The 26996-nt window shown below is 39.0% G+C and overlaps 1 protein-coding gene across 1 annotated transcript in view; it reads right to left on the minus strand.

Moving 5' to 3' along the window:
* Positions 1 to 26996, minus strand: part of plpp3 (phospholipid phosphatase 3) — a 132147-nt gene that overhangs the window by 52009 nt on the left and 53142 nt on the right. Inside the window, exon 2 of the mRNA XM_059984171.1 lies at positions 26119 to 26276. Within this exon, the coding sequence (XP_059840154.1) occupies positions 26119 to 26276 (158 nt within the window). The remainder of the gene's footprint in view (positions 1 to 26118; positions 26277 to 26996) is intronic.

Here is a 26996-nt window from a genome sequence, read left to right on the forward strand (position 1 = left end):
AGGAACAGTTATTATCCCTCAACCATCGAGCTCTTGAACCAAAGGGGACAAGTTCACTCAACTTCACTTGCCCCATCACTGAAATATTCCCACAACTCATAACCTCACTTTCAAGGATTCTTCATCTCATGTTCGTGATATTTATCGCTTATTTATTTATTTATTATTATTTCTTTTGTTCTGTGTATTTGCACGGTTTGTTGTCTTCTGCACACTGGTTGAATGCCCCAAGTCTGTGTGGTCTTTCATTGATTTTGGTTATTATTCTAATGATGGATTCATTGAGTATGCCCGCAAGAAAGTGAATCGCAGGGTTGTACATGGCGACAAATACGTACTTTGATAATAAACTTACTTTAAACTTTTACCACTTGTTTGGCTCAACATATCAAGTGGATTAGAGAAAAACAGTGCAGAGGTACTTCTGACTGGTAATGGTGAATAGTTTGCCTACAAGGAGCATGCAGATTTTAAAATATCAACAGTGATTACATTCTTTAAATCAAATCAAATAGCCCAAAGAATTGCTATTAACTTGTTTTTCCTAAATTTGGTGTATTTTCACTGCAGCAATTTGCCTACTGAAGTACTTGGAGTGAGCAAATAGGTTGTTGATCAGCTTGTTAGCTAGATAACTGAGTGACATGACAGCTAATTGAGTGGATGATATATTAAACTATGATCAAAGCCAACTCATCACTTTGAGATATATGGGTTTAGAAATACTCCTGCAAAGCAGGCAATCAGATCAGCTAATGGAAAATGGCTATTTCAGCACAAGAGGTTCTGCAGATGTTGAAAATCTTGAGCAACACACACAAATGGTGGAGGAACTCAGCAGATTAAACAGCATCTATGGAGAGGAATAAACAGGCAAGGTTTTGGGCCAAGACTCTTAATAGGAACATTCTGAGCATTGTGTGTGTGTGTGTGTGTGTTGCTATTTATATTCAAATAATTTCCCCCACACTTGGTAACTAATATATGCACTAAGAGGGTGGTTGCTTGCACTGGGAGGTAAACAGCACAAATGACATTTCATTTTTAAATCTCGCTGCTGACTACCATATCATTTTCAGGTTTCTTGACCAGTTATCTGAACAAACAGGGTGACTATCTATGTACAATTGATTCCTATGTTTCAATTCCAGTACTTGAAGAGAAACTCCAAAGTGCAACATGTTACGGTTGGGAATTCAGCAATAGGAATTGTGTCAAAGGGCTGAACCTTCATTTGATACAAAACTAAGTCTCTTGAAACACTGTTGTTCTAATGTGTTCTGGAAGTTTACCATCTGCCTGTAGACCTACTATGGCAGGTAAATCCTTCTGAAAACTGCCCTCTTCTATTCTTCTCTATCTTATTGGGCTACAAAGCTGTGTGGATCAAATCTCTGGCACTCAGCTCAGCATATGCTGCCATTAGGCTCCTATCTCTCCAGGATCTGGTAATGCTTCCACCAGTGTGACGGCAGCTGTTGCTGCTCTCAGTCACCCAAGTCTTCACCCGAGGCTCCAAGTAACACAGCTTAAACAGCACTCATGCTAATCTGATACATCAGAGTTCCAAGATAATGATCAAGTATACAAATCTCCAAATTTGTCAAATTTCCTTTTGGTACAAGTGCTGTGAAGTAAGCCTTTCACACAAGCACTTACAAAAGTGACTATGAAATGCTAGTGCTTATTGGAATGTTTCACTGGTATTTCAGCAACAACATCAATTACCATCATTTTCTTGCCAAATATTGCCCGTTTGCAGTATACCTTTAAATACTAACAAGATTCAGGAAGCCTAGGAAACCTGAGGACTTCCAACTAAATTCTATAAGCCTTATTAATACTGATGTAATTTGTCAATTAGCTTGGTGAAATTGAAAACATGCATCTGAAGATATTGTTGGTGTACAGCCTAATATAACTGAGTCAGTGGGATTCGCAGCACATGGCCAGATTAACAAAGATAGAGGACTACAAAATGGAATTTAAACATCAGTAAAATTTTCGACGATCTCACCAATTTTATATGTTGGCAGTGAAGAAAAGCAGACTGCTTTTCCAGGAGTAAAAGTAAACACCTTAACAAGCTGGGAAATGTTACAATTAGATACTACTATATTTAAATCCATGCAAGATATCACAAATCATACTCCATAGTTGTGTACGATAGTCAATACCATGTAGAAAATAGATTACCAAATTGTGAGTTACGCCGTAGTTCACACAACAAGTAGGGTAGATAAAGGTGGGTCAGTGAATGTTCTTTACTTGGATTTTCAGTAGGCCTTTGATAAGTGCCACACAAGGCTGCTAAACTAGATGGTATTACAAGAAAGATACAGACATGGTCAGAATATAACTGACTGGCAATAAAAAGCTTCTTTCCTGGTTGTCTGCTGGTGACTAGTGGCATTCCGCAGGGGTCAGGGTTGGGTCCATTACTTTTCACTTTATATATTAATGATCTGGATGACGGAATGGATGGCTTTTTGATCAAGAATGTAGATGATACAAAGATTGGAAGAGGGGCAGGTGGTGTTGAGGAAGCAAGGACTTGGGTAGATTAGGGGAACATGCAAAGTACCACCAAATAAAATTCAGTGTAGTAAATTTTATGGTCATGCACTTTGGTATGAGTAATTCCATTTTCTAAATGGGAAGCAAATTCCGAAATGAGAGGTTCAAAGGGACTTGGGAGTCCTGGTGTAAGATTCCCTAAAGGTTAACATGCAGGCTGAGTCAGCAATAAGGAAGGCAAATGCAATTTAGTATTCATTTCCACAGGGCTAGAACATAAAAAATAAGGACGTAATGCTGAAGCTTTTATAAAGACATTGGCCAGATCATTAGCGGAATATTGTCAACAGCTTTAGGCCCCGAAAAGTAATAAAAGATGCTGGTATTGGAGAGTATCAAGAGCTTTAAGAAAACGATCCCTGGTTGATAGGTTCTTGATTTGTAAGGACATCGAAGGTTACAGGGAGAAGGCAGGAGAATGGGGTTGAAAGAAATTTTAAAAGATTAGATTAGCTTTATTGGTCACATGTGTATCAAGTAGTGTGTCTTTTGCATCAAATCAAATCAGCAAGGATTGTGCTGATCAGTCTTCCAAGCGTCGCCAAGCTTCCAGTGTCAATAATAACATGTCCACAACGCACTAACCCTAACCATACATCATTCGAATGTGGGAGGAACCCACCACCTATGGACTCACTTTCAAGAACTTTCCATCTCATGATCTCATGATTTATTGCTTAAATATTCATTATGATTTTGCTTGTTTTTTTGTGTGTTTCTTTGTATTTATATAAATGCCCACAAGAAAATTAATCTCAGGGTTGCATATGGTGACAGATATGTACTTTGATAATAAACTTGCTTTGAACTTTAAAAGCAAAGCACCTGGAGAAAACCCTTACAGTCATGTGGAAAATGTACAAGCTTCTTACAAACAACAGTTGGAATCAGACACTCATCTTGCCTGGATGTTGCCTGGACTGGGGGGCATGCCTTATGAGAATAGGTTGAGTGAACTCAGCCTTTTCTCCTTGGAGCAACAAAGAATGAGAGGTGACCCGATAGAGGTGTATAAGATGATGAGAGGCTTTGATAGTATGGATAGTCAGAGGCTTTTTCCCCGGGGCTGAAATGGCTGCCACAAGAGGGCACAGGTTTAAGGTGATGGGGAGTAGGTACAGAGGAGATGTCAAGGTTAAATTTTTTTACTCAGAGTGGTGAGTGCGTGGAATTGGCTGCCGGCAATGGTGGTGGAGGCAGATACGATAGGGTCTTTTAAGAGACTTTTGAATAAGTACATGGAGCTTAGTAAAATAGAGGGCTATAGGTAAGCCTAGTAATTTCTAAGGTAGTGACATGTTTGGCACAACTTTGTGGGCCGAAGGGCCTGTATTGTGCTGTAGGTTTCCTATGTTTCTATCTTACAGCTAACACTCTACTAGAGTTGCACTAACCACTACAATACTGTAGCACCACATTTGGATGTGGAGAGACACTGAAAATCTGGTTGAGTAGTGCTTTAACATCAACAGAACCAAAGAACTGATTATCAACTCCAAGGGGAAAGCTGGAGCTCCATGAACCAGTCCTCATTAGGGACTGTCAGTGGAGAGTGTCTGTAGCTTTAAATTCCTTAGCGTTATATCAGAGAATCCATCCTGGGATCAGCACATTAATGTCATCATTAAGAAGGGCATGACAGGATCTCTATTTTCTGAGACGTTTGTTTGGATTTGGCATGTTACCCAAAACTTTGACAGACTTTTGTAGATGCATAATGGAAAGCATCCAACCTGGTTGCATCATGGCCTGGTATGGAAACACCAGTGTCCAAGAATGGAAAAAACTACAAGGTGGTTACAACCCAGATCATTACAGGCAAAAAATGCCCCAACTATTGCGTCCATTTACATAGAGCTCTCTCAAAAGAAAGCAGCAAATTCAGTACCAATTATTACTGTAAATCATCAAGCTCCTGAACCATAACTATAACTCACACACCATAACCCTGAACTGATTCTTCGGCCGACAGACTCACTTTCAAAAGACTCTTTATAACTTATGTTCTCACTATTATTATTTTACTTGCAGTTTGTCTTTTGCATATTAAATGTTTATCTATCTTTATGTAATTTTTCATATTCTACTGTACTTCTTTACTTTTCCTTTAAACTACTGCAAGAAAATGAATCTTTGATAATAAATTTACTTTGATATCAGCTAATGGCAGAGTAGACTGGATGGACTGACTCGCCTAATTCTTCTCCCATGCCTTGATGCTTTATGGTCTTATGGCCTTAATTAGCATAAACATAAAATAAAAATCTAGCTAAGTGGTTCAGCACAGAAACTAGAGAGCAGGCTCTTAGGGAAATTGCAAGGTTACCTTGACCAGATGGCGGTTCACCCCAGAGTTCTGAAAGAAGAGGCTAAAGAAATCGTGGCTGTATTAGTAATGATCTTTCAAGAACCAATATATTCTGCAATGGTTCCAGTAGACTGGAAAATTGCAAATGTCACTCCACTCATCAAGAAGTGAGAGGCAGAAAGAAACTATAGGCCAGTTAGTCTGACCTCAGTGATTGGGTAGGTGTTGGAGTGTATTATTGAGGATGAGGTCTCAGTGTACTTGGAGGCACATGATAAAATTGGCTGTAGTCAGCATGGTTTCCTCAAGAGAAAATCTTGCATTACATATATCTGTTGGAATTCTCTGAAGCAGTAACAAGCAGGATAGACAAAGGAAAATTGGTTGATGTTGCGTACTTGGATTTTCAGAAGGCCTTTGACAAGGTGCCACACTTGAGACTGCTTAACAAGATACAAGCCCATAGTATTACAGGAAAGATTCTAGCATGGATAAAGCAAAGGCTGATTGGCAGGAGGCAAAGAGCAAGAAGGGGAGAAGACAGGAGATTGGGACTGGGAGGGAAAATGGATCAGCCATGATGAAATGGCAGAACAGACTCAAAGGGCCAAATGGTCTAATTCTGCTTTTGTATCTTATGGTCAAAACAAATCAACCTTTTCCAGATGGTTAATCTATAATCCTACATAAAGGTAACATGAGGCAGTAATGTTGCTGAAGACTAGATTAGCAGTATATTTATGTTCACATTGTTATCCCAGGGATCACCACTTATTTCAGTATCTTCATTACTATTGATGAAGGACCAAAACTCCAACCTTACACCAACATAATAGCTGTTCACTATTTAAAGGTAGTATAACTATTTTTCATTATTTTCACACAATCCACTAGTCTTATGAGATGGTGGCAGAAAAAGTGGTGAGGAAGATCACATTGAACTTTAAAGCCAGTTAATTTCCATGGAAATATTTAGCAGAAACATAGAAAACCTACAGCACAATACAGACCCTAATGCTGTGCCGAACGTGTACTTACTTCAGAAATTAACCAGGGTTACCCATAGCCCTCTATTTTTTTCTAAGCTCCATGTACATATCCAGGAGTCTCTTAAAAGAGCCTATTGTATCTGCAAATTGTATTTGATAGCCAAACGAAAAAAAAATCATGAAATGAAAAGGGAAACCAGGATCAATTTACTGCACTGAATTAGAATTTTTCTCCTATTGCTGCCAATTTCCTTCAAGTGTGTTGATCATGAATTATTGAAATCAAAAGTGCATTTGAATATTTTGTATTTTTTTTAAATCACAAGTCTCACTCAGGTTAATATTGTTAATTTAGCAAGCAGTCAGAAGCAAAACACTACAGAGGGTGAAAGTCTGAAATAAGGGACTAAAGATTGGCAGCAAGTCTAAAAGCACGTGTCAAGAATTAATAGTCTCAGTAGTTGTAGTTTTAAACCTTGTCTTACAAACTCAAGTCATGGATCCTCAACTCATAATACAACCTGACCTTTGAAGAATGCAAGGAAACCAAAACATGGCAGATTTCACAAAATTACTGACAGATTTGAAAGTTCAAGTTTAGGGGTACAAGCTAAGGTAATACCAGCAGCCAACTACTTGAACCTAAATAGACTTTGTTGACTAGTAGGAAAGTGAAGAATACATAGGCGGTTAAAAAGGGATATAAATTGGTTAATTGAATGACTAAAGAATCAGCAAATTGAGAATGATGTGGGGAAAATATGAGATAGTCCATTTCAACAGGAAAGATAAAAGAACATATTACTCAAATGCTGAGGGACTACAGAGTTCTGAATACATGATTTGTTCACATCTAGTACGTCAGGAAGGTGACAGTTTGTATTCATTTATTGATAGGGGAATGAAATACAAAAGGGGATAATGCATAGGGCATTGACGAGACCAATACTGTGTTGGAACCATCTCAATTAACGTCCACTAAACCAATATCTCTAATGGATGTTTTGTCCTAGGTAGAAAAATTGGAAAGGGTGTTTTATCTTCTGGAGTTTAGACGACTGAAAGGTAACTTGATTGAAGCATTGACACCTGTTCATCAATGAAAATATCTAATCAGCTAATCATGTGGCAGCAACTCAATGCATAAAAGCAAGCAAACATGGTCAAGTGGTTCAGTTGCTGTTCAGACAAAACATCAGAATGTGGGAATAAATGTGATGTAAGTAACTTTGACTGTTGAATAATTGTTAGTGCCAGATGGGGTGGGTTGAGTGTCTCAGAAAATGCTGATCTCCTGGTATTTTCACACACAACAGTTTCTATAGTTTACAGAGATTGCTGCACAAAACAAAAATCATCCAGTAAGCGGCAGTTCTATGGACAAAACATTTTGTTAATGAGATTGCTCAGAGGAGAATGGCCAGATTGCTTCAAGTTGACAAGAAAGTAACAATAACTTGAATAATCACACATTAGAACAGTGAAGTATGGAAGAGCATGTCTGAACACACAATACACCAAACCTTGAAGTAAATAGCTACAGCAGCAGAAGACCACGATCATACACTTGGTGGCCATTTTATTAGGTACAGGAGGTACCTAATAAGGTAGTCATTAAGTGTAAGATCTTGATAGTGGACATGGAGAGAACATTTCAATTTGTGTGAGAATCTCAAAACAAGATATCACCGTTTAAAAATAAAGGGTTACCCATTTAGCACAGAAATATGGTGAAATTCTTCTCTCATTCGGTTATGAACCTTTGTAATTCCCTTTGACTGGATAGGATGGGCTTATTTTCTTTCCCTAGATCAAAGGAAGATGAGGAGTGAACAGATAGAAGTATGTAAAGTTCTGAGATATATAAGTGGTGTAGATAGCCAATTTTTTTCCTTATAGTCCAGGTATCAAAATCTAGAAGGCTTAGTTTTAAGATGAACGGAGAAAGCTTTAAAGGGATCTGAGAGATCATTATTTTTTCAGAATGGTTTATATCTGGAAAATGCTGCCAGAGGTGGTGGTGGTGGACTCAAAAATAATTATACACAATTATTTTAATGGGATTAGTGTAGATGGGCTAAAGGGCCAGTTTCTGTGCTGTACAGCTTTATGATTCTAAATGGAAGAAAAAGGGGCTTTGAATGTTTTAAGGCAGAATTAGATTGTTAATGGAAGATGGAAGGAGATGGCAGGTTACCAAATGTCAATATGATCCAGATTTGAGGTTATAGTCAGATCAACTATGTCCAAAATCAGAGCAACCCAGTGGCTGAATGGCCTTCTTGTTCATCTGTTCTTGTATTCCTATGACTAAAATTTTAATGTTGATTATAAGTAAGAACATCAAGACTACTGTCATAGATAATACACATATAAATAAGACACCTGCTTCAAAGATTGCTTCAGGGTCTGTAATGACAACCTAACACATTATTTTTACAAAAGCATTTGAGATTATGCAAAAATCATACATCATGCAATCTGTTTAATTGTATGTTTGATTTAGTATACAAAAATTATGCATCTTAAAACTTCAGTTAAATTGATTATCGTACCATTAGAAACAAAATGTATGTCCTTCAAAATGGTGGCTCCACTCCTTTTTTCAAAAATGAAAAGGAAATTAACTCTAGGGAAAGATAACTTATTCCCCTCCTTAGATGTTGCTTGACTTGCTGTGATCTTCCAGCATTTTATGTGTGTTGTTATTATCTAATTCTTTTCTAAACTAAAGATCTGGTCTGAAGGATTTAAGTCTCTTAAATAATAAACACAAACTAGATACAGCCAGACCATGATTTATTCTACCTATAGCATTTTTTAGTCATATTTCGTCTTGGAGTATCTCAGTACTCGTGTATTTTGTACGTCTGTTTCACAGTGACAGACTTCAGCATCCAATATAATTAGCCCAGTCACATATTGCGTTGAAGCCCATTTATCTGGCAATCTTTAAAGTCAACTTAATGAAAATCAGATTTTCTCTGTTGCGACAAAATGCACAATCCAGGGAGCATTAAAACCTTACCCTATCCACGTCATCTGTTTTGTCCTACTCCTTGGCCTCTAATTTTATGAAACATATACGTTTTCAAAATAATACAAAGGAACATTTATTTAAAGCATATGCATACATATTCTTAGTTTTATTGAAATGATTTTGAAAAATATTGCACTGAGGTTATGCCTCATTTCTGAAATTATGAAGACATCTGCCAAATCTAGAATGTAGTCTTGAAAACTCTATTTCTCACCATTGCAAGAACTTGCCTTCAGCTACACAGACCACATACTCAGTAATGTTTCTGCACCTCACTGTTTTCCACTTCTTTCTCTCCCTCTTTCTCCCCTGCTGCATTAAGACTCTTCTGAAATCCACCGTACCTAATAATTCAAGCTGGCTCAAAGCTGATTGCACATTTCAGAAGCACCTCGTGGAGAGCAACTACATTAGAAGTTGCACATAAATGCATAAATACAAGAGGTTCTGCAGATGCTGGAAATCCAGAGGAACACACACAAAATACTGGATGAACTCGGGAAGTCAGGCAACATCTATAGAAAGATGCTGAGACCCTTCATCAGGACCACATAAATGTATTTTGCTGTTGCATTGGGAAAGATGAAATCAGGACTAGATAGGTATACCACCCAAATTACAGAAACATTGAACAGTCACGACAGAGACCGAAGTCATTTGACCCATGAGGGAAAGTTCTATATGAAGGAGAAATATACCTGGCCCCACTTCTCATTTGAATACCATGATTAAAACTGCCTCCTCCTGGCACTGCATTTGTTAACCTTACCACTCACTATACAAGATCATCTTTCCTTATATCAGTTGTTTTGCCATTAGCTTCATTCTAATCTACATCATCTAGCTCTTGATCATTCTGCCAATGGAAATGGTTTCCCTCTACCTAGATCCTTTATGATTTTAAATTTATTGAATTCAAGAAGTGGTTATCCATGTGTAACCATAACAAGTTCTGGCTTCTGTGATAATAAATACAATAACTAAGGCTGAGCTTTAACAGCACCTCAGAGTTGTTCACATATAATCAGGAGAGGTGCAGCCATAGTTTTCCTTTTGTTCAGACAAGGAACATGTAACCACCCTCCTGCAACAACTGAAGTTACCTTATACAGAATGGGCTGGTTATATTAAACAATCACACCCTCGGTGCAGCAAATTAGGGAAGAGTTTAGCAATGATCCAGACAATTTGATTGTGGTGACATAGTAACAAATGGCAAATTGGTTTATTCTCATCACTTGTACTGAGGTACAGTGAAGAGGTTGGCTTGCATGCCATTCATACAGATCAATTCACTACAAAAGTATTTTCAGATAAAACAACATGGAAGTCCAGAATATACTGTTAAAGTTGCAGAGAAAGTGTAGTACCGGTAAACAATAAGACACAAGGTCATAATAAGAAATACTGTGAGGTCTAGAGCCCATCTTGACATACTTTAAGATGGGAAATAGCCATTTCCCATCTCAAATGACTACTAATAATTATCTTTTTTTCAGTTCTCGTCCCCTTGGTATGATCAAATAAAGGTTAAATGCGATGATCCAAAATTTTAATTTCTGCTGAAGATGAATGGTACCATTACATCAGAGGAAGTTTTGGAGTACACCCAGTTCCCAGTATAATTGGCTCGGAAATCTCACTTGGCTTATCACCACATTGGCAGCTCAGAGCAGCAAAGGATATTTTGCAGCTGTTCCAGTTCAAATCCTGACAAGGCAAAAGTGATATTGCTAATCATATAGTTGTTTTTATTTTATCTGTCTGACATAATCACTTGTTCCCATTTATGAGCAATACTCCACTCATGAACCTTATTGTCTGTCTGTTTTCTACAAGGCAATAACAAAGCTACAGTTTTTGCCTGTTTATGTCCACAGCAAACTTCCTTGCAGAATGGTTCTATACATATTCACAAAATATAGAGGCAATCTATTAAGACAGTATATCAGTTAAAAGTGGATTTTTATTTTTTATGGTATTAAATGTTTTTGAGAACTGAGTGAAAGCTTATGTTGCAATATCAGCTGTTCAAACTCATGTGAATATTATTATTTTATGTTTATTTTTAAGTTTATTCATATTAGTTCTTTAAACATATTAGAGCTAATATTTCTTACTAACATTCATCCCCTCTTCGATATATTGCTAACAAACTGAAATGGGGTATTCACTTCCAGTGTTTCCTCACAGAAATCTGATTATAACAATTCAATGCATTCGCTTAAAATGGGCCACTACTTTAGAATGTTATGCACGTAACAGAACCATACAACATACTTCCTGCAAATAACATCAGACAAAGTATGCTCCTGCTATAATCCATAGTCTGCAATGATCTAACAGGGTGAGGGATACTTAATGCACTTTTCAGGGAGCCAATCACCGGACAATTGATTTCATTCCCTCTGCCTGAAATTTTGGGGAAAGAAACTCTTAAATAAATTCTTGGTCAGGCAAGCTACACACCCTTGATCTTACAAGGCAACATCAATATAAAACTTGATAGACCAGGCTACGATATTTAACTGCATGTCTATGGATTATGAGGAACAAATCATAGTGGTGATTCAAGCCAATTATGTTGGGAACATACCAATAGCAGGGAATAGGGGTGTTCCCCGGGGATCCATACTGGGACCTCTGATATTTGTGGTGGCCGGGATGAAAACATAGATGGGTGGGATAGCAAGTCTGCAGACAATATGGAGTTTGGTAGTGTGTGTAGAAGACTGCCAAAGGATACAGCAAATATGGATGGAGAAACGGCAGATGGAGCTCAACCTGGCCAAATATGAAGTGCTACACACCTTGGGTGCTTAAATGTAAAGGGACAGTACACTGTTAATGGCAAGACCCTTACTAACGTTGATGCATGCGGGGCAGGGTTGGGTTCAAGTCTATAAGCTTCCCTAAAGTGGCTGCATAGGTTGACAGAGTGGTAAAGAAGGCAGATGGTATGGTTGCCTTTTTTAGTCAAGGAATTGAGTTCAAGAGTTGGGAACTTGTGTTGCAACCATAAGAATCTTCAGCGGGCTGCCTCTGGATTATCGCATTCAATTCTGGTTGCCCCATGATAGGGAGGATATCAAAGCTTTAGAGAGGGCACAGGAGAGGTTTACCAGGATGCTGCCTGCATTAGAGTCGTTAGTTCAGAGAAGATACTACACAAACGTGGGTGGTTTTCTCTCGAGCTACAGAAGCTAATGGGAGATCTGATAGAGTTTTATAAGATTGAAAGGCATAGATGGAGTAGACAGTGAGTATCTTTTATACAGAACGGCAATGTCTAATACCAGAGGGCGTGCTTTTAAAGTGAAAGGAGGCAAGTTCAAAGGAGATGTGCATGATAAGTTTTTATTCCCTAGACAAAGAGTGGTGGGTGCCTGTAATGCATGGCCTGAGGTAGTGGCAGAGCCAATTGCAATCGAAGTGTTCAACAGGCATATGAATGTACAGGAAATTGAAGGATATGGAAATGGTCTAGGCAGAGGGGATGAGTTTAGTTTGGCATTTGATGACTAATTTACCTAGTTTGGCACAACATCACGTGTTGAAGACCCTGATCGTGCTGTACTATTCTTTGTTCCATTTGTTTGACAAATTTCATATTGGAAAATCTCTTTCTCAATTCATTCTATCATAAAACTTGTGTTCTAACTATCTCTATTAGGTCACCTCTCAGCTTGCTTTTTACAAAACAAAAGAGTAAGTCTTCATCCTATCCTGATAAGTATACTCTCACATGTCTACTCGTCTAGTGTCATACCAATCGAATTTTCTGTAAACCCACTCCAGCCCTTTCATCAGTACCATAGGAACTGATAGGCCATTTAATATCGCTTATGATTACGTCAATGGCTTCAACAGGAAAAAATGGAAAATGTAAGAGACTTCTCATTACCCCAATCATTTCTTGCTTCAGACTGTGCTTTAACATGGAGCTTTATGGTAATAAAAGTTATGGTTCAGCTAAAGAGTCAGTAAAGATTCTGCTATTTGAGTTTGAATTTCACCTCTTGTTGGATGAAAAGAGAATAGATTGATAGCTGTTAACGGGAAGGTGCATAATCCAGAGGCCCCGTTCACAGCTGGAGCAAATTGTTTGATGGCTTTGCCAAGGAGTAGGAAAGCTTCAGAATATCCTGTCACGGACAAGTGCAGTGATGTCAATTCCTGTAGTATTCCCTAAAGATGTGTTAAGTTCAACAGTATAACATTTAAATGGATAATAAACCTGGACTTATGCACGTTATATTGTCTGCAAATGGTCTTTTCAATTTTCAAGACCAGAGAGATCTTACTAAGAGAATTATTTCTCATCATCAGGCAGCAGTTTACCCAAAAGACCACAGGTGTGTGTAGAGTCTACCCCTGTTTTAATTGGGAACATGCAGGACCCTAATGAAGGCCAATAATTTACAGCAAGATCTCAAATGTCAGAGGAATGGGAACAGTAATTCAGCACAGCTGGCATACAACTGGAGTTTCAGTCTTAGAACTCAGAGGACCCATTTACAGCAGTGATATGTTTTTAATAAACTCTACTTAAATATGTTATAGGTTTTAGAGAATTGCAGCAAACGCTTTTCGCCTTCAAAACATTAATGCTGTACAAGTTATGTTGTTTTTAAAATCCTTTTTATTCTACTTGACTACCTCATTAGCATTTCTTAATTTTTGAGGATTCAACTTCAGTCTAAGATTAATATTCTCCATAGCTACCCTGGGGGCCTCTAAGGTCTCCATTATTTCTGGGTTTCCCAATAAAAACTAAAAGGATCAGCAACTGCTTTCAGCAAATCTCTTGTTGCTTCTTTAGAAGGAAGTTCAGAAGCAAACTTACTGCCTGTTACACTTCAAAACAAATTACCCTTTAAATAATGCAATTTTCAGACAATAGCTCATATTTGGATATATCAATGAGATCTCATATATAGTTATTTAGTTGTCAAATTACTTTACACTTGTATCCAAGAGAATAGAAAATCGTACACTTTCCTTTCTTCATTTATCATATTAAAAGCTGCACTATTTAAATTAAACTAATTTAGTTGCCTTTTCACCTTCCCTTTTCATAACATTTTGTAATGATCATTATTTCATGCAACAATTTTGAATGCATGTCTGGAATAAGATACCGGTAACTAAGGAATCCTGTGAAGAACAAACAAACATTTTATGTTTGTTGCAATGATTATTGCAAAAGATGCAAATATGCCAATAAGCAAAGCTGATGCTTTTAAGATATCAAGTAGTAAATTAGATTTTATGAATAATGTTTCCTCATGCATCCCTACAACAAAGGAGGCTGTTCAGCCCATCAAGTGCATGCCAATTCTCGGTGCACGTTCATCAGATTCAGACCTTGTGTATTTCTCTATAAAATCTATTTTCTTTTCTAAGGCTATCAATTTTTCTGATTCTTCTTCCGTAAAGTGATACTAGAGCAAATTCACAGTAAAGAATTAACCTAAAAACCAGCATATCTCTGGAATATTGCAGGAAACTGGAGCATGGGGGTATGGCATGGTGTTATAACGAATATTTTTGTCAATGTCAGCAAAGGAGCTGGTCATCGATTTTAAGAAGGGGCCAGTGCGTAAGCTCCTGTTTATATTAAACGTGTGCCTGTCCTCATCCAGCTATGTGGACACAATAGTCAAGAAAGCATACCAACACCTCTACTTCCTTTGAAGTCTAAAGACCCTCAGCAATTCTACAGATGTACCAGACAAAGCAACTGCATCAAGGATTGGTATTGCAACAGCCCTGCCCATGACCACAAGAAACTGCAGAGTTATGTACACAGCTTAACACCTGATGGAAACCAGCCTTCAGGGACCACCTACATTTCTCACTGCCTCTGTAAAGCAGCCAACATAATCAAGGGCTCCACTACTCCAGACATTCTCTCTTCTACCCAACCCCTTTCGTCAGGCAGATACAAAAATGTGAAAATTTGAAGCAGTAGGCTCAAGGAGAGCTTCTATCATGCTGTTATAAAGATATTGAACCTTCCTGTTGTATGAAAAATGGACTCTTGACTTCACTATCTACCTTGTCAAGGCCTTGCATATTATTATCTGCATGCACCATCTGGAGGGTAAACTCACAGAAAGCATCTGAGCCACGTGGGGTACCTGGCCAAGTACTAAAGACCTGTGCTGATCAAACTGACTGGAGTGTTCACCGACCTCGTTAAACCTCTCACTTCAGCGGTCTGAGGAACCCACCTGCTTCAAGCAGGATTCAGTTATATCAGTGCTGAAGAAGAATATGGAAACCTGCCTCAATGACTATGGTCCAGTAACACTTGCATCCACTATGACAAAGTGTTTTAAGAGGTTGGTGATGAAAGATATGAATCCCTGCCCGAGAAGTGACTTGGATCTGCTCTAGTTTGTCTACTGGAGCAATAGGTCAGTCATAGGCCATAGGCTGTATCAAAGGTAGTGACAAATCAGCATATTCGAGGGAAATTCAAAATCTGGCTGAGTGGTGCATCAACAACCTCTCACTCAATGTCAGCGAGACCAAGGAGCTAATTACGGAGGTCGATCAGGGGATCAGAGGTGAAGAAGGTCAGCGACTTTAAATTCCTCGGAGTTATCATTACAGAGGACCTGTCCTGGGCCCAGCACACAAGTGCAATTATGAAGAAAGCACAGCTGCGCCTTAGAAGTTTGCAAAGATTCGGCATGATACCTAAAACTTTGACAAATTTCTATAGATACATGGTGCAGAGTATATTGACTGGCTGTATTACAGCCTGGTATGGAAACACTAATGCCCTTGAATGGAAAATCCTACAAAAGTTAATGAATACAGCCTAGACCATCACAGGTAAAGCCCTCCCCAACGTTGAGTATATCTCCCCACAGGAAATCAGCATCCATCGTCAGGGTCACCCATCATCCAGGTCATGCTCTCTTTTTACTGCTGCCTGCCATCAGGAAGATAGCACATGACCCTCCGTACCCACTCCACCAGGTTCAGGAACATTTATTACCCTTTAACCATCAAGCTCTTGAACCAGCAAGAATTAACTTCACTTGCCCCATCACTGAAATGTCCCTACAAGCAGTGGACTTACTTTCAAGGATTCTTCATCTCAGGTTCTTGATATTTATGCTTATTTATTTATATTATTTTCTTTTTCTTTTGTATTTGCATAGTTTGTTGTCTTTTGCACATTGATTGTTTGTCCACCCTGTTGGGTGCGATCTTTCACTGATTCGATTATGGTACTTGGAATACTGAATATGCCAGAAAGAAAAGGAATCTCAGGTTATATATGGTGACTTACATGTACTTTGATAATAAATTTACTTTGAACTTTTGAACTTGCTCAGGAACTGTAAAACTTTATTCTGCATTCTATTACCCTTGTACTGACATGATGAAGTGATCTGTACAGATAGCTTGCAAAACAAAGTTTTACACTGCACTTCACTACTTGTGACAGTAATAATAAACCAGTATAAACATAGTCACAGGGAGAATGTACACCTGGGGTCAAAGTCAAACCTGGATCACTGGAACTGGGACAGCGGCATTGCCTGCAATAACTTGGCAATGTGGTGCCTCTGGTGTTAGCTAAAACCATTGTAGGACAAACTGAATCAATAGAAAAACAGTCCAGTTTTGGTGTTTCAAGTAATTATGATAGTCAAGAAAGACAAAGCCTGTTTGCTTTTGTTCGGGGGTGACTTCAATGGAAATTCCTTCACGCACTATTTTAATACTAGAATGGGTTTGTGTCAGCTAAAACACCACACAAAGGTATAAAAGTTCGAAGTAAATTTATCAATGTGTGCAAATGCTACCATATACTACCTTGAGATCACTCATCCCTGCAAACGGAAGAAGTGCTACACCTGCCCCCACACTTCTTCCCTCACCACCATCCCAGGACCCAGACAGTCCTTTCAGGTGAGGCACCACTTCACCTGCGAGTCAGCTGGGGTGATATACAGTATCCAGTGCTCCCGATGTGGCCATTTATACATTGAGGAGACCCGCCGCAGACTGGGAGACCGCTTCGCCGAACACCGGCGCTCAGTCTTCCAGCAGTGGCGGGATCTCCCTGTGGCCACACACTTCAATTCCACAGACCACTCCCACTCCAACATGTCTGTCCATGACCTCCTCTACCGTCAAGATGAGGCCACACGCAGGTCAATGGAGCAATACCTTATCTCCCACCTAGGTACCCTCCTAAATTGTCAACCTGTCCAGTTGAGGAAAAACACCAGAGACACAGAATTACCTCTGTAACGGTTTTTATTCAGAAAGGAGTTCGCAGCTCCACGCACTTCGGGCGTAAGGTAGCCAACTCCCAATTTGTTGGTTTACAAAGGTCATACTTATACCCAAAAGCAGGGTACTACATTCGCAAATATGGTTACCGATTTGAATTCATCAATTGATTGGCTATTGCATAGCTAAGCATGCGAAATATTCAGAATTAGCAAAGGTTAAAGTGTAATACTTAGAATTAATGCTGACACACTTCAAAACACTTTAAATAGGTATCCTCAAAATACTTCACCAAGCACATTGTCTTGTGATCATAGGTTCCCTTTTCCTTGTGGTCTCCATGTCTGGCCAGGCACCTTATTTTAGCTACGTCTCCTTACTTCCCCAATGACGTACCTCTCTTTTGTCCTGTCTACATACTTTGCTACACTTACCCCTCGCCCACCCCCTCTACACATACCCCTTACCCTTTTCACATTCTCACCTGCTGGCTTGAACATCCAACTCACAGACCTCCGTTGATACCCCTGCCCCCCCCTTAGCCCCATCCCTATCTATTATGTTAGTCTGGTTCTCTTTCTCTCTCTCTTTTTCCAACAACAGCAAATTTATACGTGGTGTTTGATCTGTACTTAGCCACACAGTCTTAATTGTTGAGACAGTTGAGCAGTAGGCTAAGAAGCATGCAGTCTTGAAGATTAAGGCCAATATCTTTTGTTCCCGGCCAAAAACACTATCATTTACTAATAAATGTTCACAATCTTAGCAAATCCACCAAATCAAATGGCATTTTGACTCTGAAAGAAGCACATAACTATATATCCAAAATATCATTGACTTCCTATTTCCTTCTCTGTAACACTGCCCATCTCCATCCTGCTTCAGCTAATCTGTTGCTGAAACGCTGTTATCTCAAAACCAAAGCATTACCAGCTATCCTAAAATGGTCATTGAAACTCTGTTTCCATCTTAACCATAACCAGGTCACCAATCACTCATGTTTCTTGACAAGCATTAACTCCCCAGTAACAAAAGCCTTGCTGTCAAAACTGCCTCCTGCATTTGCAAATCCAGCAATTGCCTGAACTTTCCTTTCTACAAAACCTTCTGTAGATATTGGTACTCCTTCAGTTCTGAGCTCTTGAACATCCCAATTTTAATTGCTTCACCACTGGTAACTATGAGTTCAGCTGCCAAGGCTTGATTTTCCTGCACTCCAGGTTGAACGCAGAACTTCTAATAAGGATTCTCACAGGAAATCAGGACAGTTGTTTTAAGGACTCTTTGACTAAGATTTTGTTCATCTGCTGTAATATATAGCGAGCCTCAATGATAATTTCATTTGATAACTCTTGTGAATTGCTATGGAATGTAAAAGAGAAAAGAATTACAACATGGTTTTTATGATCTCCTATACTTTGCACTCAAGGAACAATCTTCTGAAGTGTATGCGCAACCTTAGTGTAAGAAATAGGGCAGCCAATTCAAAAATAGCAGATCCACAACAAGATAATCAATAGAAATCGGATTAAGGGATAAATACTAGTAGACTGTCAATAACTTCCCTGCTCTTCTTCCAAACAATGTTATGGATATTTTACATCCACATAGCAAGGATTCCTCCCTGTTCAAATCTCTGGAACTGAACCCTCAACTTCAGATTCTCCGGTGATATTCTGACCAAGTAAGCCACATCTGAACAAAGGTGTTCACTTAGTTATAAACGTTATTCACATTTTATTCAATATTAAGATGCAAAAATTGTAGCCAATAAAAAGGATCAGTCAAATGCTGGGTTCACTCACAGAATTCTAATTTATGGAATTTGGTCAGTATTGTGCTCATTAATTTAAGATGCTAATTGGTCAGATTGAAACAACTATCTACTTGGAATAAATGTCAAGATCTAGAGTTGGTCTAGAGATCTAGAGGACCTAGAGTTGAGATTTTTGATTGGAGAAAGGCTAACTTTGAGGGGATGCGAAGGGATTTAGAGAGAGTGGATTGGGTCAAGTTGTTTTATGGGAAGGATGTAATAGAGAAATGGAGGTCATTTAAGGGTGAAATTATGAGGGTACAGAATCTTTATGTTCCTGTTAGGGTGAAAGGAAAGGTTAAAGGTTTGAGAGCACCATGGTTTTCAAGGGATATTAGAAATTTGGTTCAGAAAAAGAGGGATGTCTACAATAGATATAGGCAGCATGGAGTAAAGGAATTGCTCGAGGAATATAATGAATGTAAAAGGAATCTTAAAGAGATTAGAAAAGCTAAAAGAAGATACGAGGTTGGTTTGGCAAATAAGGTGAAAGTAAATCCAAAAGGTTTCTACAGTTATATTAAAAGCAAGAGGATAGTGAGGGATAAAATTGGCCCCTTAGAGAATCAGAGTGGTCAGCTATGTGTGGAACCGAAGGAGATGGGAGAGATTTTGAATGATTTCTTTTCTTCGGTATTCACTAAGGAGAAGGATATTGAATTGTCTAAGGTGTGGGAAACAAGTAAGGAAATTATGGAACCTATGACAATTAAAGAGGTGGAGGTACTGGCGCTTTTAAGAAATTTAAAAGTGGATAAATCTACGGGTCCTGACAGGATGTTCCCCAGGACCTTGAGGGAAGTTTGTGTAGAAATAGCAGGAGCTCTGACGGAGATCTTTAATATGTCATTAGAAACGGGGATTGTGCCGGAGGATTGGCATATTGCTCATGTGGTTCCATTGTTTAAAAAGGGTTCTAGAAGGAAGCCTAGCAATTATAGACCTGTCAGTTTGACATCAGTGGTGGGTAAATTAATGGAAAGTATTCTTAGAGATAGTATTTATAATTATCTGGATAGACGGGATCTGATTAGAAGTAGCCAGCATGGATTTGTGCGTGGAAGGTCATGTTTGACAAACCTTATTGAATTTTTTGAAGAAGTTACGAGGAATGTTGACGAGGGTAAGGCAGTGGATGTAGTCTATATGGACTTCAGCAAAGCCTTTGACAAAGTTCCACATTGAAGGTTAGTTAAGAAGGTTCGGTCGTTAGGTATTAATGCTGGAGTAATAAAATGGATTCAACAGTGGCTAGATGGGAGATGCCAGAGAGTAGTGGTGGATAATTGTTTATCGGGATGGAGGCCGGTGACTAGCGGGGTGCCTCAGGGATCTGTTTTGGGCTCAATGTTGTTTGTAATATACATAAATGATCTGGATGATGGGGTGGTAAATTGGATTAGTAAGTATGCCGATGATACTAAGGTAGGAGGTGTTGTGGATAATGAGGTGGATTTTCAAAGCTTGCAGGGAGATTTATGCCGGTTAGAAGAATGGGCTGAACGTTGGCAGATGGAGTTTAATGCTGAGAAGTGTGAGGTTCTACATTTTGGCAGGAATAATCCAAATAGAACATACAGAGTAAATGGTAGGGGCATTGAGGAATGCAGAGGAACAGAGAGATCTAGGAATAACTGTGCATAGTTCCCTGAAAGTGGAGTCTCATGTAGATAGGGTGGTGAAGAGGGCTTTTGGAACGCTGGCCTTTATAAATCAAAACATTGAGTACAGAAGTTGGGATGTAATGCTAAAGTTGTACAAGGCATTGGTAAGGCCAAATTTGGAATATTGTGTGCAGTTCTGGTCACCGAATTATAGGAAAGATATCAATAAATTAGAGAGAGTGCAGAGACAATTTACTAGGATGTTACCTGGGTTTCAGCACTTAAGTTACAGAGAAAGGTTGAACAAGTTAGGTCTCTATTCATTGGAGCGTAGAACGTTGAGGGGGGATTTGATCGAGGTATTTAAAATTTTGAGAGGGATAGATAGAGTTGACGTGAACAGGCTGTTTCCATTGAGAGTAGGGGAGATTCAAACTAGAGGACATGATTTGAGAGTTAGGGGGCAGAAGTTTAAGGGAAACACGAGGGGGTATTTCTTTACTCAAAGAGTGATAGCTGTGTGGAATGAGCTTCCTGTAGAAGTAGTAGAGGCCAGTTCAGTTGTGTCACTTAAGGTAAAATTGGATAGGTATATGGACAGGAAAGGAGTGGAGGGTTATGGGCTGAGTGCGGGTAGGTATGGGTAGTATGGGACTAGGTGAGATTAAGGGTTCGGCACGGACTAGGAGGGCCAAGATGGCCTGTTTCCGTGCTGTGATTGTTATATGGTTATATATCTCCTGAGTCTGGAATGCTACAAAATGGATATAATTGAGCCAGTTTTACAAGAGCACTTGTATTGTGCCTGTTCCATTTTGTTCATTTTTTTTTAGCAGGAGGAGGGATTGGGGGTTTAAGGTGCTGGTTCCATTCTTGTTTGTTTTTTTTTCGTGTGGAGTGTGAGATTTTGGGGATTGATGATCGTACACCCTTCCTTTTCTTTCTTGGTTTCACGGCTACCTTGAGAAGGATTTCAAGTTGTATACTTTGATAATAAATGAACCTTTGAACTTTTTGAACTTTTGTATTATGCAATACCCTGCTCACTGTTTCTCATACCAGACATCTTAATGCCAGTATAATGACGTGTCAGTATAGGGTCAGTCTCATGCTGTTAACCCATACCCAATAAAAATCTAGCCAAGACCTCACCAATCAATTTCTAATGAACTTCTCACAGAAACACAAGATACAGAGGGAAAGTAAATTAGGGAGAGAAGTTTTCTTGGTTTTCAATGTTTCTTTCTCTGCAGACGCATTCCATTAATCAACAATCATTTCTCAATTAGAGATCCGTTTCTGGAAGAGAGAGACCCTCCGTTGGTCAGGGTTGGCCATGAATGTTGCATCCTAGCTGTCTATGTTCAGTCAATGTACAAGCTTGTGCCCTTGCTGCAAGCTCCCACTCTCCGCATTGCCGATGAATCCAAAGGAACAGCAGAGATGGGTCCAGCTTGGTACCCACGGCATCGCAGGAGTTGCCAGTCAGCATTGAACTCAAAGTAACACCAGCTCTGGATTTACTCCCAAGCCCTTCCATGAGTGGGTATAACCACAAGGTAGCGGAAGTTTGAGGTCAGAGTTTTCCTTCTCCTGGGTGAACTTCCAACTTCATCTGCCTGAAGTTAAGGCACCAGTAACCCACCTTTGTCCCTTCTCCTATCAGTAGAAACTGATCCGCCAGGCTTAGTAACTAAGTCACATGTTAAGGCTAGGAACTAGACTTGTTTGTCTGAGGCTTATTCCCACTAAACACTCCCCCTCCACCACCCCCCCCCCCCATGGCTATGCCAACCTTAAGGAACAATTTTGGAAACTAGCAGGTTATTGTAGGAATATTTAACTTTCCCTTTTGAAGCTTTGATGTGGGTAGATAGTGTGTTTGCAATGAGAAATGAAATCATCGAAGCTGCTAAAAGCTTCTGATAAAGGGCCGTCAAATCTCTGCTTTTCTCTCAGCATGAGTGTTATCTGTCAGTGAGTATTCTCATCATTTTATGCTTAGAGTCATACAGCACAGAAGCAGACCCTTTGGCCCAACTAGTCCATACTGGCTAAGATTCCCATCTAAGCCAGCCCCATTTGCCTTCGTGTGATCCATATCCTTCCAAACCTTCCTATCCATGTACCTGTCTAGTGCATTTTAAATGTAGAATGTACAGTGTCTGATGTCATAATTTCCTTTGCCTTTTGGAAAACCACCTCACACTGCTTTACCCATTGCCATTCTTCCTGATCTGTGGTAATGAGTTTGAGGGGTGGAGCACAGTAAACAGATTTGGCAGGAACCTGTTATAACAATAGATAAATCCCAAAAAGGACTGCAACTGTGACACATCCTTTGGGTGTGGGCATCCACTACCACTTGAATTTTCTCAGCACAGTTGTGTAATCCCTGTGGTCAAAGGTGCAAACACAGTAAGTGATGCGTGGTTTAAAGAATTCACACTTGTTGCATCATGCTCTGAGCCCATCATCATTATCTAATCTTTTTAACGCTGTCTTGAAAATTTGGAGGATGTTCCTTGTCGTCTTTTCTGATAATAATTATATCATCCGGGTAGCACAGAGTGCCAGGACAGCCTTGCAGCACCTGGTTCATAGATTTCTGCCAGAGTGCAGGTGCAAATGCTACTCCAAAAATAAGCCTATTATAGTGTTAAGGCCCTTTGTGTTCATGGAAACACTTCGGACTCTTCTTCCTTCTCCATCTGCAGGTTGGCCTCAGCTAAGTCTACTTTGCTGAAGTATTTTCCTCCAAAAAGGTTTGCAAAGATATCCTCTATTCTAGGCAGAGGGTATTGGTCTACTTTCAGGACTGCGTTGATGGTGGCCTTAAAATCACCACAGAGGGTGACAGATTCATTCTTTTCGGCTAATTGCCCATGCACTCTACTCAAACTTGGAAAGAATTCCTTCAGCCTCAATGCAAACTAACTCACTGACTATAGATCACAAATAGCATTAGGCCTTGCACTGGCCTCTAGTGAACAGCACTAGTCATGGGCCTCCAGTCTGAAACATAACTTTGGACCATTACCCTCTGCTTCCTATTATCAAATCAATTGTATTTCCAATTGGCTCCATGGATCTCATGCAATCTTACTTTCCATAGCAGCCTAGCAGTAGAACCTTATCAAGCATAACTTGCTGAAGTCTATTATGCGGATTTTCATCCTATTAGTCTGGACTAACTCTGAATTTACATCCAAAGTTGAACGACTAATGCACAGTCAGCAAGGTCTATCATTTCATCTATCTTTTGACAGCGATTGTGGTGAATGGAATACAGGAGACTTAATTTCTGGCTTTATTTTGAAATATTCCTGATCAGCAGCATCATTTGTCCATTATCCACATTGCAGATTACATATGACCCATATAAGGCAAGTAAAAGAATTCAAGCAACAAAATATTTGTGTTGCATGCTACAAAAGAATAACTCATCCCTGCTGAAATAAGTGGGCTGGGACAAGAAATTACCTTGGAACTGTTTCAGTCCCTCCTGCCTTGCTCTCAGACATACATTCTAAACAAAATTTGAAACTGCCCTGGAGGCTGAGGCACAATGAAACTACCATGTCTAGAATATTGTGGACTGAAAGAATCACCAAGTCTTTTACAGAATCTGCACAATCCAACACAAGCTCTTTATCAATCAAAGCTTAAAAGTAACTAAATTTTCTCATGTCAAGACCTTTTGGTTATCCCAAGCTTTCAGAAGTTTGTGCAATTTCATTAAACTCTTCTTTTTTTTACATTTTCTTTATAGTAACCATGCTCTCCTCTTTTAAATTCTTTAAAACTGGTTAAGCTAATATTTGTGAATCCTGATATCCTCTTCAACACAAGGTAAACTGAAAATGAGTACTATACACAACGGTACATAATCCTGACAGTACAGCCAATCAACATAGCAGTGGTGTTGCCATAGATACAAAAAATGTAGCAACCTCACCAGAAATAGCTACTTTTGAAATATTAACACTGAAGTAGAGATACTTCTGGCATTGACTTCAACATGAGTAACTTTGGAGCTAGTCAACTCCATTCAATTAGATTTTAAAAGTGGTTATGCCCAGCAAGCATGTTCAAAAAAAGCTTATATTTTAAGATGGAAGTAGGATTATTTAATGTAAAAATAGAATGGAATGATTGTAGTGCTTTATAATTCCAGTAGTATTTCTAAGTTCTCACAACTAAAATAAGGGAATACTTCATTAAGATAAAAGTGGTATGGCCAAGGAGAAAGCAAAAACTTTCTCTGCACACTTACTGAGAATCATTCACTGTGATGTAGGTTATACCCTTGGAAAGTAGCCATTTACAGCTCAGAAATAGGCCTTTTGGCCCACCCAGTTCATACCAAATATCAAATACCTATCTATACCAACACTTGGTCTGTAGCCTACCATGCCTTGGTGATTCCAATGCTAGTCAAACGCTTCTTAATCACTATGGAATTAGCTGCCTCTACCACCTTCTCAAGTGGTGCTTCCCAGAAGGTAACCACCCCTCTGGGTGGAAAGAAAATCTTCCTCAGATATATTTTACTCACCATAAATTTATAACCTCTGGTCATAGGCACACGTACCAAAAAGAGACCGAACAACCATGCAATCTGGTCATTCTCTTACCAGATCTATACTTTGCTGGCTTGTTTTGATAGGATACCACAGTGTCTGATTCAAGGAGCAACACTGTCCCTGCTTTACTTCCTTAGTCACTTACCTAAAGCATTTCTATTGAGAGTTCTCAGGTTCAGAATTTCCTCCCAGTTACTCTTTTCATTTTGTTCAGCACTATTCTGTCATGTCCTCCTCCTTTTACATAATTTCTGAATGAGAACTTAAATGAAATGAAAGGTTGACACCATAAATGCTTTCCTGTTCTAATATTCCAGAAGGCTGGTTGAAGAGTGCACATAATGAAAATGGACTTTTCTAGTTGCCCCAGTCAAAACTTTGTTAAAATATTTGAGGATTTTCAAATCCTGTAAGCACACTTAATATCCGTTCAGGCTTCATGATACAAGCATATCTTCAGCCAAGGTTTATTTCTGGGGTACCTGCAGCAATTTGTGCTCAGTTGGTTTCACTTTAATTGCCCAGCCATTTACAAGCTACTTTATTTTGAGGGCGGATGCCTAAAAGTTATAATTGATGTAAAAAAAAGTTCTCAAGTATTCCACAGGTGTCATTACAGGCACTCTTTTGAGCTGGTTCTCTCAATTTTGATTTTAAAAGCATCAAAATGCTGGGTTATGTTTCAGTTTGCAGCCAATGCATATTCATTGCCCTTTTAGGAATGCAGAGTATCAGATCTGTATTTTTCAAGTTACCAAAAGTTTAGTTCACAAAATTTAACATTTTGCTTATTGCTGATCACTTGATTTGTTTATCCCTGATTTTAATGTTGATCAGTTTTGCTGTCTTCTAATTAAAGAAATAATGTTTGCTAAGGAATTCTGGAAAAGGCAGGCAAAGGCACAATTGATTTGATCAAAGTGATTAGAAACTTACTGAGAGGATGGTGATTAGAATACCAGCAGCGCAAAGCACAGCATCACTGATTGTTTCTCCATTCTTATAGGGATACTTGATGCTTTCGTCATTGCAGTAAAATCCACGCTTATATGGTTTGATGGTGCTAGTTTCGATAACCAGGAAAGGAAGGCCAGCTAATGGAAAGGACAACAACAGATACAGATAAAGCAAGGGTAAATGACACAGAAAATAAACAGCTCAAGGGCATAACTGCTTCAACATGGTAAAATGCGGCATTAGGAGAGAAATAAAATAAATATTCTGTGCTCCATTCACACCCCCCTCCATCCCTCCATGTCATACAGTGCAAAGATGTACTTATAAACCATGCATGAACGAAACTGAAATTCAGGTGGTGGAATTTATCACAATTACTTGCAAAAATAGTTCAGATGGAGGTTGGGAAAGCCAGACTATTTTAAGATTTTCTCTTTTAAGTATTTTAAATTTGTACTTTTATAACAATATGAATCTCTTAGTCATTTTTATGGAGAAAAAAATCTGTTTATAAATTAGTATGACTAGCTTGTCACACATTTTGTTGGGGTTGAAGTGACCTGGCTAACAGTAATAACTATCCAAATAATTCCTTGCCTAATATTATAGAATTAGTATTGTATGCCCATAAAACTGTAAAGTGTAGCAGCACGAGTTGTTCTAACTATTGGTTTATTTTTTTTCCATTACTGTTTGTTTCTTTCATTTTTCCCTGCCTCCTGTTTTTTGGCACTGCTTTTTTTTATAAGCCACTTCGCTGCATTTCCCTGCGGCTCCATTTGCTTTTGTAAAGCTCTGCTTAATATCATACACATGGCAGGAAAGAACACTACCTTTTCATCTCTGAGACCCAAGTT

This window comes from Hypanus sabinus, chromosome 11 (genome assembly GCF_030144855.1).
Source record: "Hypanus sabinus isolate sHypSab1 chromosome 11, sHypSab1.hap1, whole genome shotgun sequence".
Classification (NCBI taxonomy): Eukaryota; Metazoa; Chordata; class Chondrichthyes; order Myliobatiformes; family Dasyatidae; genus Hypanus; species Hypanus sabinus.